This window comes from Sardina pilchardus, chromosome 20, assembly GCF_963854185.1.
Source record: "Sardina pilchardus chromosome 20, fSarPil1.1, whole genome shotgun sequence".
NCBI lineage: Eukaryota > Metazoa > Chordata > Actinopteri > Clupeiformes > Clupeidae > Sardina > Sardina pilchardus.
The window spans coordinates 13,977,831-13,997,218 of NC_085013.1; the positions used below are offsets into that span (position 1 = coordinate 13,977,831).

Genomic DNA, 19,388 nt, shown 5'->3' on the forward strand with positions numbered 1-19,388 from the left:
CTAAACCAAGACAGGTTTTGTGTCTACGCTTCATCCCTCGTCCAAATCTATCCTCACTATTCATACGTGGCTCCGTTCGTATTCACCCGCTCCCTCTGAAATTTTCATGTGTCCAATGAATCGCACCTCGAGTTGGGTGCTAGTGCGCCTGCTCCCCGGGTGATAACACGTGTTTCCTGACCATGCGTCTTCCAGAATACGCAGACGTACGCAGCGCTTCAATAATGGCGGCTGATGGAGGGTTTTCGTCGCCGATGCTACCCTGCGTTTTCTCCCCAAAATCACATCAATACCTGGCACTGTGTGCACAGGATGGTCGACTTCGTATTTGGAACACAGACAGCAAAACCCTTCACCAGGAATATGTGCCTTCTGCCCACTTGAGTGCCACTTGTACCTGCATAGCTTGGGGACCATGCCGAACGGCTAAGGTATGTTGGAGGCTAGATACAGCAGTTCTCATGGGCTAGTGGCCTAGTCAACCATGCTGTCGTTTTTAAGTTTGTACGATTACTGTCACACATATTTACTGGCAATATACGCGTGAAGTTGAAGATTTACTGTTGTAATATTACTTGCAATGCTTCGCGTTCACTGTCTTTGAATCAGAAGTCGTAAGTAACCTTAATCAACATGCTTAGCAACTAGCCACATAGCATTAGTAAAGTTACCTCCAGTAGGACGCACATGTTGTCTGTCGCACATGTTCGTTCTTAAAATGGCCACATGAGAATTTCTACGTAAAATTACATTTATTCTTCATAAGATAGCTGTGTCTGATTATATAGTGAGTAGCACTTTGATAATTCTAAATATCCCGTTTGAGCCATGTTTCGGTAACAGTAGTTTTAATTCATGTGGAAGGTGCTAATGTTAGCCAAAACGTTAGCTAACTTGCCGAGAGAAAAGTTGGACAATTATACAATGATTAGCTGACTTCCAATAACGTTAATCAACATCTGTAGTGTGTCTGTACTGTAACATTACTTGTTTAGCTGTCGTGTTGTACATGGTTATGCTTAAATTGCGTTCTGTCATCGTGGACAAATAAGGAGTAATATCTAAACGTTTATGCGTTAACGCCTGGATAGCTGGAACCCAAATATCTTCATTGTGTAATAACTTAGTAGCCAGCGAGAAGTGATCATAAAAGTGTTAGTTTGAATAGTTCTACAGTCTACCATTTACATTGTATCGTGAGTTGTCATTGTAATGCAACAGAAGAAACATTTTGTAACGTTGCCCATTGCGTCAACAAGTGCGAAGAACCTCTTGATTGAAATGTTTAGGATGGCATTGTCAGCAGTAACCTATGTTGGCAAAGGCTCTTGTTCAATGTGACACCGTATGTTGAGAAAATGGCATACCTGAGTGTTGAATCGACGGCTTGTCAACTAATGGCAACCCTTTAAGTTGCAGGTTTACTTTTAAGTGCAAATAATGAATAATGCTTATGCAATAAGAATTGCTTTTCGTACAGGTTGAAAACAGGTAACTGGGAAAATTGTGCCAAAGTCTAAAAATGTTCTTAGCTGTGAAGGCCTTGTATAGATCTTTCTTCATAGCTAACTCGAGACCAGGTGAATTGTCTATTTACTGACAGAAGTTTCCATAGGAAAGCTTAGGAACTGGCCATATGATATTATTTAGCCCCTAAAATCAGTACTTAGCAGTGACTTACACTCCCTCATGTGCATGGTCCTAGGAGGGACCTCTGAGGAAAAAGAGGAAATCGGAGGCAGGACAGCCAGCGGAGACAGATCTGCTGGCACTGGGTACGGCAGCAGGCACCATCCTCATCTACAGCACAGTCAAAGGGGCCCTGCAGTGCACATTGGTAAGAATAATTCTTTAATGTATTTCTTGATATATGTGCATTACAGCAAATTGCATTGCTAGTAGGGCTGCACAAGCAAACAATTTTTTAACAGAAATTACAATTTGAATTAATGCAATAAGCTTAGCAAAAGGCAGGCAGCAGTTTGCAACTGTCCCATGGTTAACCTCGTCACATATATGGTGGAACAGCAGTAACGTCAACAACTGACAATTGGTTAAGCTGGGTTCGAATCCCACTGTTGCGAGTTGGTGTCTTTGGTCACCAACTCATCTGCTAACTATCAGTCAACTTAATAACTATCATGAAGTTATTGTTACTCATGACATCCTGCTTATGTGACTGACAATGAAGTGTTGTATACACGCAACGCATGCTCACCAAGTGGCCCAACTTGTTTAAATTTGGATGATTGAACTATAGCTTGACTTTCAAAAATCTATTGCTATCTGTCAGAAAAATGGCAATTAGTTATTTTCCTCAAATCGTGCAGCCCTAATCACTAGGCAGTGATAAGAGTTACATGCATGCTATCAGTCATTCTCTGTGAATTGAGCCAAAGTCAGCCTCAAGCCACCTCCCTCTACTTTGTCACTAAGTCATAACCAGGATAAACAATCACAATTCACAGGTTGTGCCCATTGTATAGTAGCTGATTGGAAGGCTGTATTATTAGAGCACTTTGTGTGCTTATGCACCTATGCTATGTCTAAATGCATGCATTATATGTCCCTATTGAGAGTAGGCTAGTTACATATGTTGAAAGGTATTTGTTTGAAATGCTACTAAAGTACATAGTTATAGAAAAAAGTTTGTGCACATCCCAGGTCAAGGTGCAGAACAAGGGTAATTCATAAAAAATGGAAAAAGGTTTGCACACTTGAAATCCTTCTTTTTCGTTTTATTTTTATTTTCTTGAGCACAGAATAAATGACGTTTCGACCATATGGTCTTCTTCAGATGGAAGAAAATGAAACGAAAAAGAAGGATTTCAAGTGTGCAAACCTTTTTCCATTTTTTACTTAAGTTCATAGAACCAGTGAATGTGTGAGTTCATTAGCACATAGACTGTAAATAGGTGTGCACTTTACCATTGAGATTGTCCATGTATATGTCTCTATATGAGTGTTGGTTGTGTGCTGACCTCTGTTTCCCTTGTCAGGATGGGGGTCATAGTGGGGCAGTGAACACTGTGCAGTGGCATCCAGAGGAGAATCTGCTCTACAGCGGCTCAGATGACGCACACATTGTGGAGTGGGACCTGCAGACAGCCAAAATGCGCTGGTAGGCATTGCTGTAACCATCATTGTACCGCCATTGTATGTCTTCGCGTATATGGTCTTGAGGGCTGTTTGATATTATATTGACTGTAGACAGTTGGAACAATAAAGGGATAGTACTTGTATGAATCTTTATAAATGAGTGTGATGTTATAGGGTGAAAAAATTGTGAGACTAGATTGAAGACATTTTATTACCAGAAACTTGCTAGTTGACCATTGCTAGATTTAACCATTGATGAGTTAACTGATCGTTGAAGCTCATTGTCTTTGCGTGGGTTTGTTCAGTAAATGGAAAGCAGATCGGACAGCAGTGACAAGTTTGTGTGTGAGTCCGAATGGAAAGCTGCTTCTCTCTGCTGGCATGACGATCAAAATGTGGGACTTGGAAACCAAGGAGGTGTACAGGGTGAGTGCCTGCATTATTTAGAGTGCCACATGTATCACTTCAGAGGGAAAATAAAAGCAGCCTTGAAATGGACATTTCCTTTTGTTTGACAGAAATTCACAGGTCACTCCACCATGGTTACGACCCTGTGCTTCGCCACCACACGGCCACCGGATAGCGATGGCATGTACTTCCTCTCTGGGGCAGCTCATGATCGCCTCCTTAGTGTATGGTAAGTTATCGACATAGGAAATTATCACCTGTATGAGACCTCAAGCATTACTCACCTGGGAATTTATGTAGAAGAGTCTATCGGTTTAGATTTTGTAGTGAAGATGTGTTTGTTTGGCTCTCTTAGGCAGGTGCGCTCCGATGGGAAGGACAAGAACGCCGTGGTGTCCTTCACTCTGACGGACGAGCCACAGCACATTGACCTTCTCAAATCCGACAGCAAGGAAGAGGTAAGCTACAGGCCGCGTCTGAGAGCTGCTACTCAAGATGCCAGGTGGAAAATGTTCCAACAGTGTCGGATTAATGCTTGTTGAAACTGGATATAATAAGTCTTTCTGTTTTCCAGGCTGTGCGGTTAGCTGTGGTATGCAAGGATGGACAACTACATCTATTTGAGCACTTTCTCAATGGGTACGTTTGATCACAGAGCTAGTGACAATCGCTTCTCCCTGACATTTCCCTTCTCGGATAAATGTTCTTCCAAATATAAGTGTTTCTCTTTCTTGCCCCCTCCCCTTCAGGCCCTGTAAGAAGCCCCTCTCCCCAGCCTGCTCAGTGCAGGTGTCCAGTGCTGGGGGTAAATCTGGTGAAGATGACACACCAGTTCCCGTGCCCCTGTTGGCTGCATCCCTCAACTCCGACAAGCAGAGCCTGCAGCTGGCATATGGCAGCTACCTTCAGCCCGTCATTGAAACAACGGTGAGCATATGGAGTCTGGCATGTTTATTCTTTTTCATACATGGCATCTGATAATCGTAAAGAGTCCTAAGGTGTGGGTTGGGCTGACTTGCCTGTTGGTAAATGTAGAGAAATACTGAGAACTCTGGATTGGCCTATACACTTCTTATACCACGCTAAGAATCTCCTTCATTCAAAGGCACACTTTTGTTGGTATGAAATGATTCCCATTTGACCACACTCAGATGGAAGGTTGGTGTGGGCAGCAGTTGTATGATGTATCTCTTATGTGTTTCCCACCAGCCTGTGAACACAGCCGAAAGACACGTATGTCTAGTCCGGGACATACAGACAACATTGTCCCTCTCCATAGATACAGCCGTCTCCATGGTAAGTAATGCTTTTCTTCTTGAAAGGAGTCATTTGTATAATTTTAACTACATGCCTCCACACCCCCCTGCTTATACTATAACAGATGACTATCTGATCAGAGTCGGTGGGTCATTCCATGTCAAATCAGATAAGGTTGTGTCCGCACCGTTTCATAGTTTGTTTACCAGTTATTGCCGATATCAAGAATGGGTCCCCAAACCAAGACCTTCTGTTTAAATCCTATTTCTTCATATTATTTTCAGTAGTTAAAATTCCTTCAGTTTTACAGCCTGAAAAACTATGTTTGGGTGTTAATGTAATGAAAAGTATTAATCATAGGTGGCCCAAAATTTGTGGGGTGGAAAATAATATAAAAGCTTGTATGGCATTGATTTTCTACATGGCCCTTGATTAGGAAAAATTGTGCAAAAAAAGTGACTTTCCTTTACTCACGATGAGCGCTTCATTTGGAAAAGCATGCAATACTTTAAAAAACAAAAACAAAATGCAACCAGTGTCAATGAATGTTTTTTTTTTTTCAGATATGGGATCATGTATGTATTGCCTATATACGTGTGTGTATCTGTATTGTATATGATTTTGTTGTCTCTTTCAGGTGAAAACTCCAATAGTCAATGAGAAAAAAAGTAAAGTCCTAATTCCTGGCCTGCCAGGACACCAGGCACCACCGAAAACAGCCAATCAAAGCAGCCAACCAGAAAAAAGGAAGAAAGGTGCCAGGACTGAGGTATGTCATAGAATCCACTACCACATCAATTACCACATATCACATTAAGGTACCACAGGGACGTAATTTTTGTCACATCCAGTGAATATCTCCTCACAATCCACTTGCGATCCCTTCTCCGAGTACACAAAAAAGGCTATGATTCCATGAACTGCAAACAAAATGAAGCAAGCTTGTGCCCCAAACCATAGCAACGCTGTTTCGATAAATCATCAAAAAGGGAGGAGAGGGGTAGTTTGCTCCTTGGTTTTTTGTTTCTGGAAGCTTTCATGTCTTTTGATATTTGAACCGATCATTTATAGTACCTTTACTTCACATTGTGGCCAAGGCAGCTAGCACTAATACTACATTGTGTGAGTCTGAACGAATGTGTCCAATCCTGCAGATGACCATCGAGGAGCGGCTGGAGCAGGTGGAGCTATCCGCTGCAGGAAAGGGAGGCGAGAAAGGGATCTCCACCCTTCGGACAGACAGCTACGCTGTGCTGCTGGTGCAGGGGCTGGAGAGTAAAGACAAAAGCATCCTCAATGTGAGTCCCAGCTGTTAGCCACACCTTTGGCTCTGTTTTGATATGGGGTTTTTTCCCCCTTTTGCTTTACTTTGTTGGCCTCTATGTCACTGTTCTTAGTAAAATGCAAAATTATTGTTTGAACTGTTGATGGTGACTGGAAGTTTGGCCTGGATGTTTTCACAGAGAATATTCCAGACTCGTAAGGAAATGTTGATCAGGAATACGGTTTCCCGAGTACCCCTTCCTGCTATCTTGCCATTATTGGATGAGGTAAGTCTCTTAGATCTGTATGATGGACTATCTGAAGCTTTTCCTTGAAGCAGAGTTGAGGGCCCTCACATTGCTTTTTTAGTCTGAAGTAAAGGGTCATTATCATGCTTTCTCTGTCGAATTGTTGAATCACTATATATTACTAAAATATGGGGGATTGCTATGATTGATATTTGATGGTGTTTTGTGATCTGCTGGGGATGTTTGACCATTTGCTCTTTTCTGTAAATAGTGTTTGACATATTTATTACTTCCATGTCCTTTATTGTATAGTGTATTGGCTAGAGGGTTTAATACTTTGTCACAAGATGTTAATGAATCAATTATTTGAATTCCCCAGCTTTCGATTAGGATACAAGGACATCCAAACTCGTAAGTCAGCCATATCTCTCATTTACTGCTACTTCTTTACTGCTTCATTCTGGAGTCCCGTCATTTAAACTCCTCTTTCTGTACTCTCAGTGCTCACACGGCGGTTGATTGGCTCAAGGCAGTATTGACGCTACACACATCCTATCTGTCATCAGTAAGTACAGAGCTGCATCATAGCCATTATGAAATGAACCCATACAACTGTATGTGTATTATGCTAATGTTGGCTTTGTCTTTGAATTGCAGTTACCAGATTTGATGTTTCAACTTGGAAGGCTGTATCATTTAATTGAGAGCAGAGTGAAGGGGTACCAACAGCTGATGAGGCTCCATGGCAAACTATACTTGTTAATGACCCAGGTACACTTCATTTCTCAAATGTTTTATTTAACGATAAACATGTTCAGATCTGTTTATCACAGAAGGTGCATTGCGCAAGGGTGTGTACATGCTTACGAATGGCTTCAATATATACATTGTGTTTAGTAAATCAATGTGATGTTCACTTAATCACTCAAGTTGGGTGGTACTGAAATGCACATATCGCAGTATACATGACCAGACAAAAGATGAAGCAGTAGAATTAGGGTGAAGCTTCTGTATCTTAACCATTCTGTAATTGTCCACTAGGTGGCGACAAGCAGCAGTGTCCATAAAATAAATGAGCTGGACCACACAGCCAAGCTTGTGTATGAGGAAGGTGAGTACCAACGTTTGTTTACCCTTAATGTTGCTCATGTGGTGTGTCATATCGGTATATTGATGGTTGAGTTGAACAGACTTCAGGTTTACATATAAGCCCATACATCAGTTTTGTATCTTTCTCCATCAGGGATGTTTCTAAAGCATTCTAAATCCTGGCTAATAGCTTGTTCATTAACTTGGCTTAACCTCCATGACACTTCTCAGATGAGAATGTATGCTGGCCTCTCACTAAGAGCAGCAAGGAATGACCTAACATTGTGGCATCAGAGTAACAACTACATGTTTAGCTACTGAACAGCCAGATCAACCATTATAGAGCTGCTGTGGTTTGTTAAATCAGTGTGGTATTTGGCCCACCGTAGGCAAGCGGGGTGAAATAAAGGCCGGGACAGAACAAAGGTATACTAACATAACTAAGTTATCGTAATCCAGCAGGAAGTGGTAGTGCACGGTCTCCATAGATTTGAAGAGAGCTAGCAGTCTTGTTGGACAAGTTGATGATCTGGGACCTAACTTGGCTATCTTAGAGAAGGGTTTGTTTCTCACAGCAGAGCACTGTTGAGCTTGATAAACATGAGCTTCTCAAACTCCTCGTCTGAGATCCTGGCGTTATCTGAATACATAGCGGGCACAGGAAGAGCAGGGATGGCCTGGTGCCTAAGTGCCAGCTCTGCCAACTGAGGGAAGCGGTGCTGGTTGCCCCGCCAATAAACCAGTGGGTCGTGGTGGTAAGGGATACAGGGCTCCAGCAGATAGGTCTCCACCTCGTCCTGGGTGTCCGGCTGGCTGTCCTGGGGTTCATCCTCAAAAAAAGGGAAGAGGCTTCTCCTCTTGGCCTGGGTGTGCGAGCTGGTTGCCATGTCCTCACCACTCTGGGCGTTCCTCTCGGCTCCGCCGGTGAGGCCCAGGAGGTCCTGCCGCATCTGGAGCGCCCGCTCCCCCTCACACCAGCGCAGCTTCAGTCGGGGGTCCAAGGCCGTCGCTCTCCGGTAGCACCAGCGCCCCTCGAAAGGAGTCAGCCACTTTTCCAGCGCCACCTCCAGAGCGACGACCAGCTTCTGGTTCTGCTCCGTTGGTGACCTCAGGTGCTTCCTGATGCCCTGGATGGAGGGGATGACCAGGCTGGCAGGCACCACTCTCTCCCTTCTGAGGCGGTCGGCGATCTCCTCAAAGGGCTGCAGGGTGTGGATAAAGGCCTCCAGCAAGCTTCTTTCATATGGGCTCCCATCGAAGCTGCTAACGTTTGCATGTTGGGTTTGTCGGTCCCCAGACTGGCTAAGACTGTGCCTCACCTCCTTTATTTGACTGCTCCAATCTGAGGCTGGCTGGATGTTGCTGCTGCTATGTCCTTCAGCAGTCTCGGCATAAACTTTAGCCAAGGCATTGGTGGTAGCTTGTGGTGATGCCTGCAAACCATCCCTAACAACCAGCTGGAGAGCTTGAGCGAAGGAGGGCCCAGGCTGAATGTTGAACGGTGCCGTCATGCTTCCTGGTGTCTGTTCACCAACTCCACTCTCGTATGCGGCATCTTCGTCATCCTCCGTTTTTAATATTCCGGTAGTGCTGCTACTGTCTCTCTCCATTTGCTCAAACCCAGGGAGCTTGATGAGATCTTGTGCTGGGCTTTCACTCAGTAAGATGATCGCCTCTCTGGAGATATTGTACTGGGTCAGCACATTGTCAATCTCCTTAGTAGTGCTGACTCTCAGCTGTTGCCCGCATGTACGCTTGCAGGAGAGCAAGACTGATTTCAAGGTGTAGTTGATGACCAGGTGTCCAGTGATGGTCATGTAGCTGAATTCCATTGCGTTCCAAACATCTACAGTCAAACAGACGCTCTGTGCGGTGTTGGACAGAGTCTTCAGTTTGTCCTGTAGAAAGCGGGTCTGTTGATCCAGAAGCGTGTTGACAAAATACTCCCCATCAGGCACGTTGTAGCTGGGCTGAATCTCCTGTATGAAGGAAAGGAAGAACGGACTCTCCACAATAGAGACGGGCAGTTGCTCCCCGGCAATCAGATTGACCAGGGCCTGATTGCCAAGGATCTGACTGGGATCGTTGCTGTTCCATTTGTTGGGTGATTGTGGTTGGCTACATGTGGCTTCTGTGCCAGGCCATTGTTCACTGATGCTAGAGGAAGGGCCCAGCGGTATAGAGGCGTGTTTCCTCTAAAGGGTAGAGAATATGGCGATGAATAATTATTTATGAAATGTAATGTTGCATTCAGAATAGCAAGATATGTAGAATATTTAATCAAGTCTAGTAAGAAATATCTTTGTAAAATATAAAAGATGTTTCTGAATATATTCTGCAGATGTTTTTATCCAAAGCAACCTACAGAATTATAAAAACATTTAGCAAAAAGTGACTGAACTAGAACATGCGCGCCAGAGTCTCTAAGTATTACAAAACGACAGTAGGGAAATTTGTCATTCTCCCTTTGACGGATCAAATCATGTATTTGCATAGATCAACTGTGATAAGGACAGTCTAGAGCCATGCACTGTTAGTGCCAAAAAGCACGCTACACCCACATATGGCATGGGTTTTTAAAGTTTTGCTGTAAATGTACAAAGAAATATATAAACACAGTGACTTGAGAAGGTGAAGTGACTCTACTTTCTATAGAGTAAGCACAGATGTTAACAGGAAGATGGGTGAATACCTTACCTTCATGTGGTTGAGCAGGTTGCTGGTGGCTTTCCTGTTGAAACTCATCTCTAGGGGACAGTATTTGCAGCGAGCCTTGCACACCAATTCTTTGTTGTCTGGAATGTAAAAATGGTCAAAGACCACAGAGACTTTGCGCTTGGACATGGTCCTCTCCTCTCCCTCTGCTGCAGGGCTGTATCAGAACATGTTTCTGTTTCTGTCTCCCCCCATGCTCACTTTGATTGGCTTATTGGGATGCCCCTCTTCAGTCAACCAATCATGTTGCAGTGCTGCACTGGCTTGTTGGCAAGTGCGTCATCTCAAATGCAAATAGTCTGCAGAGAGATTCAAATGCAAATGGCTCGGCTCCCCCCCCCCATCACATTGAAATGCAAATCGGAAAGCTCGCTAGAGGAAGGGCCTTTGTTAAATTCATTACCTAGAAAAGATGTAGCTCTTTCGTATTTCTGCTTTTTCGGCAGCTTCTTAGCCTGATTAAAGTATTTTTAGCTGTGCTGTTCTAATGACACTGTCCATGATTTCCCAGAGTCCTCTGATGAAGACGAGGCTTCAGGAGATGAAGGACTGCCTGAGGATGAATCAGAGGTAGGAGATGCCATATTTGCACAAATATTGTCCGTGCATGTTTTTGTAGAAAGGGAGACTGTTAACACTCCCCATGTTTCATAGGCTGAGTCACACAGGTTTACTTTGCAACATCACTGATACAATTATTTTTTTATGCATGTTTAATGAAAAACATTTGAGGTTGCATTGCATTTTGAGATTCCAATTTCCTCTTTTCCATAGAACTGGGAGGAGGATGAAGATGATGACGATGGACACAATGGAGAAGAGACAGAATCATGCTGACGAGGAAATGAGGGAGGATTCTAAAGCAAATGGGGACGAGTCGGACTTGGATGCAGAAAATGAGAGTGAGGAGGAATGAGTGTTCATGAGCTGAAGAGCGAGGAATTAAAAAAGGACCTGAAAGATTTATATATGCTTTCGTTTAATTTCCATGTTTTGATTTTATTTTAACAAAACAACAAAAAAAGAGAGAGTTTTATAGAATTTCAATGATGGCAACAGTGGCTGAAGCACCTCCATCTCAGACCTGTCTTGTGGCCTCCTAATTATGATGGAGAGAACACACCTCTTTGGATCCGATGCCGCAACCTTGTCCCACAAGACAGTCTTTGACCCCTCTTCCCTCCTCTCTGAGTCCTTACTGCCTGCCCAAACTTTGTCACCATTGGGGATATGTGGTCAGCTTTCACATAAACACACATACATGGCGTGCTCACACACACACGCACACACACACACACCTCACAACTTGTGAAAGGAGTGTGGATGTGGTTGTCTATGTCCACATGCAATCTGTAAAACTGATGTGTACAGTGCAACATTTGTATTGAGTTTCCCTATGCTTACGACAGTTGATTTGGGATTAAAAACAAATTCTCTGAAACCATGTTCTGCAACATCTCTCTTTTTCTTCTTTGTTCTTTTTTTCATGTTTTTCCTCGTGGGCTGTTAATGCTCGACATCAAATGTGTGTCCATTATGAAATGTGGATGGACTTCTTTGGACGAATGGAGGGATTAATAATATTCAATGAAAAGGTTGAAAATTCTGTGAATTATTGGTTTCTTCAAGTACATTTGAGGCAATCCCTGACCATTGTACAATTTAAATAAAATTCCCTTTGTCCTGCTTTTGGTGGTATATTTGTTGATTTCAATTAACTGAATCAACTAATTGGTGTACATGCCAAAACCTTGCCTAGATTTCAAGTTTACAAGTCTTTATGAGGGTTGGATGTTACATAAACTAAACTAAAAGTAGTATATCAAATTGATATAAATGACGTATCCAGCTGTCAACTTACTGGCAAAGGCCATTTTATTTGAAGTTAAGAGTTTGAGCCATATCCACACAACTTGAATAACTTAATTAAATACTCCATTCTAGTATTCTATTTGCTCAATGTTAGACAGTGATTAAGTTTAAAATGAGAAGTTGCTTACATAACTTGTTTCTGGGTTCACTTTCTGTGGTAGCCTATCAGCCTAATGGAATTCCATTCACAAAACCATTGTTTTTAGGTTGCACTTCTGTTAATCATATGGCCCACCCCATCCACTGTCATCACTGTTTTGACATGTATAGGCTGCAGTGCAAAGTGAAACCTACATATACACTGCTCAAAAAAATAAAGGGAACACTGGTTCATAGGAGTATAGCATCAAGTCAGTCACACTTGTGGGATATTGATCTAGACAGTTATGTAACGGAGGTGGTTGTGAATTTACTGCAGATGTACTAGAGGGCCAACTGTGAAACGATCCCCAAAACAGGAATGTTTTTACAGGTGGTGGCAACTGGTAATTTTTCCATCTTCATCCTTCTTGACTGATTTTTCACTAGTTTTGCATTTGGATAGGGTCAGTGTTGCTACTGGTAGCATAAGCCAGTATCTGGAGCCTACAGAGGTTGCACAGGGTAGTCCAACTCCTCCAGAATGGCACACCAATACTTGTCATTGCCAAAAAGATTGCTGTGTCTCCCATTGCAGTCTCAAAAGCATGGAAGAGATTCCAGGAGACAGGCAGTTGCTCTAGGAGAGCAGGGCAGAGTGGTAGAAGGTTGTTAACCCAATAGCAGGACCAGTATCTGCTCCTTTGTGTAAGGAGGAACAGTAGGAGTTTTGCTAGAGCCCTACAGAATGACCACCAGCAGGCCGCTGGTGTGAATGCCTCAGACCACATTGTCAGAAATGGACTTTATGAGGTTGACCTGAGGGCCCGATAGCCTCTAGAGGGACCTGTGTTCACTGCCCTGTTCTGTGCATCCCTCCAAGGGTATGCCTCCCCAGACCATTACTGACCCACCACCAAACCGGTCATGCTGAATGATGCTGAATGATGTTGCAGGCAGCATAACATTCTCCACGACATCTCCAGACCCTTCAATGTCTGTCACATGCTCAGGGTGAACCTGCTCTCATCTGTGAAAAGTACAGGGCACTAGTGTTAGACCTACCAATATTGCATTCTATGGCAAATGTCAATTGAGCTCCACAGTGCTGGGCAGGGAGCACAGGTCCCTCTAGAGGCTATCGGGCCCTCAGGCCACCTTCATGAAGTCTGTTTCTGGCAGTGTGGCCAGACATTCACACCAGTGACCTGCTAGAGGTCATTCTGTAAGGCTCTAGTAGGGCTTCTACTGTTCCTCCTTGCACAAAGGAGCAGATACTGGTCCTGCTACTGGGTTAAGGATCTTCTACCACTCTGCCCTGCTCTCCTAGAGCAATTGCCTGTCTCCTGGAATCTCTTCCATGCTCGAGACTGCAGGGGGAGATACAGCAGTCATTTTGGCAATGCAACGTATTGGTGTGCCAATCTGAAGGAGTTGGACTACCCTGTGCAACCTCTGTAGGCTCCAGATACTGGCTTATGCTACCAGTGGTAACACTGACCCTATCCAAATGCAAAACTAGTGACAAATCAGTCAAGAAGGATGAAGATGGAAAACTGACCAGGTGCCACCACCTGTAAAAACATTCCTGTTTTGGGGGTCGTCTCACAGTTGGCCCTCTAGTACACCTGTAGAAACTTTTGTTGACATCAAAGCAGGTCAACCTGATTCACAAACCACCTCTGTTACATAACTGGCCAAATCAATATCTCACAAGTGTGACTGACTTGATGCTATACTCCTATGAACCAGTGTTCCCTTTATTTTTTTGAGCAGTGTATTTTAACTTCAAATTAGATTGCATGTATTTGTATTTATTTTTGTATTCGATTTCGTATAGGATAATATAGATTTGATATTTTCACTGATAGGGTTTTTCAATTTATTTGTTGTTACATTCACCCTCTCATACTTGAAGGTGTTTTTATTTTATTTTTATCTTTTCCAAATGTTAAGCAACGACTCAAATGTAGGCCTACGACAAAAGGCAATTAAACACAGGCTACTAACTTGCTGTCTGCATTAGTTTGCGTGCGCTCGATAATTCCATTGTTGTTCTTTCATAGTTCATAACTGTGGCTCGGTTCAAGAAGTGGAATACGAATTTCAACATTTCGAGGGGAGCAGAGGGATAAAGTGACTGATATGCGATTAAATGAACCCTCGCGGACCCACTGAATATTGACAACAATTTGGGAATGCTTTAAATGGCCGCAAGGGGGCATCCAGATGTTGTCTCGTGTCTGGAGGATGATTTCCTTACCTTTCAGCAGGTTGCCCTGCCTGCTAGTGTTCAAGTGTGACCAGTCAACTCCACCCATTCACCCTCCCAGTTCCACTCCTAAGCACAAACTGTCGATGGAAAACCACTGCATTGGAATCTACGGGAGAAAAAAGTTCGCACCGCGCTAGACCGCGCGTATTCTCCTGAAATCTCAGTTTTGTGAGTATGATCTTAATTTCCCTATATTTGTTTAGTATAGGCCTACTTCTTGCATGATTCTAGAAGAAGTTTCCTGTCAATTCAAATCGGCGTGATGAAACGCAAAATAGGCATAATTAGAGCATAAATAGTATCCACCATCTTGTGGATCTGTCGGTCTGTGATTAGCCTACCAGAACATAGCATCTTCATCATCCTGGAGTTAGGTTTAGGCTACAATGAACACCTTTGGTTTTCATGCATTTTTATCTAAAAGATGTTGGCATTCACATTGTTTCTTTCGTTTTCTTAATATTTGTTATTATTGTTAGCCTAGTTGGAATAGTACCAAAAACAACGATGATAATAATAATGTCATGAAAGTAAAGTTGCCTAATAATAATAATAATAATAATAATAATGATAGCCTAATAATAGGCTAATATTTATGATGATTTTTTTTTTTTTTACTATAATGTATGATTTTATTGTTACTTCAGAGCAAACTTCTGTTATTGTTACTTCAGAGCAAACTTCTGTTATTCTGTTGTTGTAAGTCGCTTTGGATGTGAGTGTGTGCGCGTGAGTGTGTGTGTGCATGTGTGTGTGTGTGTGTGTGTGTGTGTGTGTGTGTGTGTGTGTGTGTGTGTGTGTGTGTGTGTGTGTGTGTGTGTGTGTGTGTGTCTTTATTTTGTCATTGTATCAAGTACAACGAAATTGACACCAGCTTGTCCCAGAACAGGATGGAGTAGGCTTTTGTGTAGGCTACCATGTGCATTTCTAGATTCAGAAGTTTACTCTGTATTAACCTGTTTTATTTCTCTTCCTTACAGATCACAGGTTTTCAATCAAGTCGCCTAAGGAATCTATTTGCAATGAACTGGGGGTTTCTTCAGGGCCTCATTAGTGGGGTCAACAAGTACTCTACAGCATTTGGCCGTGTATGGCTTTCCATAGTTTTTGTTTTCCGAGTTTTGGTGTTTGTGGTTGCAGCTGAGAAGGTTTGGGGTGATGAACAGAAAGACTTTAAGTGCAACACAGCACAGCCAGGCTGCCACAATGTCTGCTATGACCACTTCTTCCCCGTGTCTCACGTCCGGTTGTGGGCCTTGCAGCTCATCTTTGTCACTTGCCCCTCATTCTTGGTGACGATGCACGTGGCATATCGAGAGGATCGGGAAAAAAAGAACACCCTCAAGTACGGCGAGGGCGTCAAACGTCTCTACAAGAACACGGGCAAGAAGCGTGGAGGTCTCTGGTGGACCTACGTCCTCAGCCTCGTCTTCAAGATGGGAGTGGACGCCACCTTCACCTACCTGGTCTACCACATCTACGAGGGCTACGGCTTCCCGTCGCTGGTCAAGTGCTCACAGTCGCCGTGTCCCAACGTGGTGGACTGCTTCATCTCTCGGCCCACGGAGAAGCGCATCTTCACCATCTTCATGGTGGTCACCAGCCTGGTCTGCATCGTGCTGTCCTTCGTCGAGACCGTCTACCTGGTGGGCAAGCGCTGCGTGGAGGTTGCCAAACGGATGCACAAAGCCCGGCACATGCAAGTGACCGCCTCCAGGATGAATATGAGTAGTTCCGCCATATTGCTGGACTCAAACAATGGCCGGCGGACTGGCAAAGACACCGGCAGCCCGGCACCATCCTACAGTGTAGCCATCGCCAAGACATGATGCTTCTCACAGTCCGAGACAGAGACTCAGATGAACACATTGATCAATACAGGGACATGACTCTAAGTACAATAGAGTTTAAAAACATATATTTAGGCCTACTGCATCCTTTGTGTTAAATACCATACCCCTACTCTTTCATTGTAGCTTTTCATTGTACTCTTTAGATCCGCACTGAAGCTGGAATGGTTCACTGGTGTGGCCATGACTTTCATGGGCTAGGCCTAGAGTAGCCATTTCCCTTCTTTACCCCACCACATTCCTCTGGAGTTCCTCACCATATGTAAACCAAGTACACACCCACCCTGTGTTACAGTCTGAATGAAGCCATGTTACCCTGTGTTACAGTCTGAATGAAGGCAAATACACTCTCCTTCATAAGGAATCCATCATTTGCAGACTAGAAAACTATCTAACCTGACCCCGAACATTTTTACTGCGGTATTTGTTCTGTGACACACCTTTGCAATCGCAAGATTAAAACCAATCTTGCTGTGTGTTCTGGTATGAGAAAGCTCATTGTTATTGTCCAGTTTGATCTTATTTATACTTGTTTGCCTTTTTAGCTCTATGCACACTGCCAAACTGAACTGAGTGAACAGAGCAGTAAAAACTCAAACACTGCCCTGAATGTATTTGTGCAACCAAAAACAATGCAGTCAAACGACTATCAAAAGCAATGCAGTCAACCGAGTTCCAGTTAAACCTTCTGCTAGTTTAATGTCTGATACTGCCATGTTTGATACCATGTTTGTGTGTTTTGGATTGTAAATTATTCTTTTTTGTGATATTGTATTTTGAGTTGCACATTGTTTAAAGTTCTGTTAGATTTTGGGTTTTCTAATCCGTTTCAACATTCCTGAGGGCAGAAAGACAACTGGTTTCCCAGCTCTTTTAACTAGTTTCACTGCCAGTACAAGGAAGGGAGATAATCATTTTATATGAATGCTCTTAACTCTCTAGTTTCTTCCTCTCTTATGGTGTGAAAGAAGGAGTTTTGCCATCTGAACATCTTGCCCCTCTTGGACCAGAAACTATCAGGGAAAGCCTTATAATCTAAACAGACCATTGCTTGTTTACATACATGTTTTACATGTAAACTGCTGTCTTTTGAAACATTTGTCAACTGTTTACCTGATTGTGTCTCCATTAAATCCAGTCTGTTTTTTTTCTTAACATCTACTGGTTTGGAAATTTTGAATATGCAAAATGGTGGAATCCTAGTCAGCAGAGAGAGTACAGGTTCTAATGATTGAAGTAGTGCGTAGTGCGAGTCTGATGAGGTTATTGAGGCATGCTGGCACTTTGTTCAAGAGCCTTTTGAAAAAAATATTTTGACATGTAGAACAGGCAGATTCAGCCAGACATGTCCTTTTATCCTCTGTATCCAAGATGTAGCCCACTAAATACATTGTAATCTAAGCCCTTAGTATAACAAGTCTATTGACATTTACAGGGAATATTAGAGTGAATGTTCATGTACATAGGAGTGTTACTACCGTCACTCTTCATTATTAGCTTTCAGGAGGCTCACCCAGTGGAAGAATTTTTCCAGCCAATCCCAAGGATGGGCCTTCCATGTTTAACATGTCTGTTTAATCTATAGAGCAGATAAGCGACAGAGGCGTTCTATGCTGTTTTGCTCTATTGGTTAATGAAAGTCAGGCTGTCCTTGGGAATAAATAGTGGAATTTGAATGGCCAACCAGCCAGAGCTTTTGTGTGCTGAGAATGGACGTCTTAGGTATTGAGTTACTCTCTGTATTCATTCGTTTACTTCTCCTGTTCCATGCTCTGTCTCTACTGCTGGTGAACAGGTCGACTGCACCTGTGGTCTTATTCTCTCTTCTATAGTCCATGTCCTGTATTCACCTTTCCTCTGAGAGCATTGAATAAGATTATAGTCTGTATCTACCTTAAGGAAGTGCATGTAGAGACATGCATGGCGGCGGCGCATCGTCACACAAGAATACCTTTTCAGGTGTGCCCCAAAAACTGACGGGACAAGTTTGAACAAAGGAATATGCGTGGAACTTTCCATGTCAACACGGTCCTTCCTGTCCTTTCAAACAACTGTTTCTCAACTATTACAATTCACAGCTGTTGTAACCATCTAGTTATTGTGGAGATGTACCAGTATGATCACCAAGTAACTTAACCCACGGTCTGACCCATTGAATATCCCTTTCATTCAATAGAGGATACAGGATCCTCCCTATATTCTTATGTAACATAAGTGTATCCTGATATTTTGAGAGAAAAAAAGTGGTATCTTTACCGACCATTTTTGTTCTTTTAAGGAAGAGCTTACTTGTTTAGACAATTATAGGCTTACAGTTCACACTTAATGAAAATCACATAGGCTAATCTATCTTTTTACTGTGTTGGTTTGCCTACATATACCAAGTTCTTTTTTTTGGAAGATTTTGTACGATTGGTATCCATGCTAATACACAGCCGGTGTTCACTGATGCTTGTGCAGTGTCTCCATGGCAATACAACTCATCAGTGGGTGTTGTCTCTACAGTGGAAAAGACCAGATGCTTATAGCAAATCCAAAACATTACAATTAATATTTTGTTAGCATAATGATGAATATCAAGTGAGCTTTAGGTGTTTGGTTTGATGAACGGAATCATTCAAAAAGAGAATCACATCACATGTCAGCTGGAAGACACACTGGCATCCCATCAATCAATCCATCAGCCCTCTGCCCACAGATTCTACACTGTAAGCTACAGCAAAACAGTAAGAGAACACAGACAATTCACTAATCCACTCCACCAATCAGCTGTAGGTTGTTGCACTAATGTTTTATTCACGACTAGGTGTGGCACTGTTACTCAGTCCCTGCAAGTCTGAACAGGGCTGAACTGCACAAGGAAAAGAATGTATGACAAACATGGTGAATCCCAGACTACACAACTTACTCTAGCTGTTCATGCAAAGCTAGTGGGAAACAACTCCTGACAACTCTCTCTTCTATTCATAAACATAAAGACTGCTGCCATTAAATAGACCTAGCCAAATGCCATTTGATTTTCTTTCCAGAGACATATGGTAGGCTATTCATCATTGTCCAATATCACATTTCCCATTAGATTACTTGACTGGATAACTTTGATACCTGGTTGCTATAGCCTAGCCTATTTTTTTCACCAATGACAAACAACAATGAATGAGCTGATGTTGGCGAAGGAAGGAACCTCCTTGACTCTATACCTTCACCCAAACCACACCCATTAAGAGACGGACG

At 42.9% G+C, this 19,388-nt stretch overlaps 3 protein-coding genes across 3 annotated transcripts; 2 read left to right on the forward strand and 1 right to left on the reverse strand.

The window, feature by feature from the left end:
* The first annotated feature begins 174 nt into the window (after positions 1-174).
* wdr43 (WD repeat domain 43) lies at positions 175-11,765 on the forward strand. Its single transcript, XM_062522491.1, has 18 exons — positions 175-431; positions 1,706-1,837; positions 3,000-3,121; positions 3,405-3,525; positions 3,618-3,736; positions 3,863-3,965; positions 4,082-4,146; positions 4,257-4,434; positions 4,717-4,803; positions 5,402-5,533; positions 5,919-6,062; positions 6,228-6,314; positions 6,655-6,686; positions 6,777-6,840; positions 6,933-7,046; positions 7,317-7,386; positions 10,591-10,649; positions 10,854-11,765. The coding sequence occupies exons 1-18, from the start codon at positions 183-185 to the stop codon at positions 10,914-10,916; spliced, it is 1,941 nt and encodes a 646-aa protein (XP_062378475.1). The 5' UTR covers positions 175-182; the 3' UTR covers positions 10,917-11,765.
* Positions 7,053-10,251, reverse strand: LOC134067305 (uncharacterized). The gene is made up of 2 exons (XM_062522492.1): positions 10,062-10,251; positions 7,053-9,559 (listed from the first exon to the last, which is right to left on the reverse strand). Exons 1-2 carry the CDS (start codon positions 10,206-10,208, stop codon positions 7,934-7,936), a joined length of 1,773 nt encoding a protein of 590 aa, XP_062378476.1. The 5' UTR covers positions 10,209-10,251; the 3' UTR covers positions 7,053-7,933.
* A 2,617-nt stretch (positions 11,766-14,382) lies between the features above and the next one.
* Positions 14,383-17,309, forward strand: gjb10 (gap junction protein beta 10). Its single transcript, XM_062523570.1, has 2 exons — positions 14,383-14,472; positions 15,285-17,309. Exon 2 carries the CDS (start codon positions 15,327-15,329, stop codon positions 16,131-16,133), a length of 807 nt encoding a protein of 268 aa, XP_062379554.1. The 5' UTR covers positions 14,383-14,472; positions 15,285-15,326; the 3' UTR covers positions 16,134-17,309.
* Positions 17,310-19,388: the final 2,079 nt, after the last annotated feature.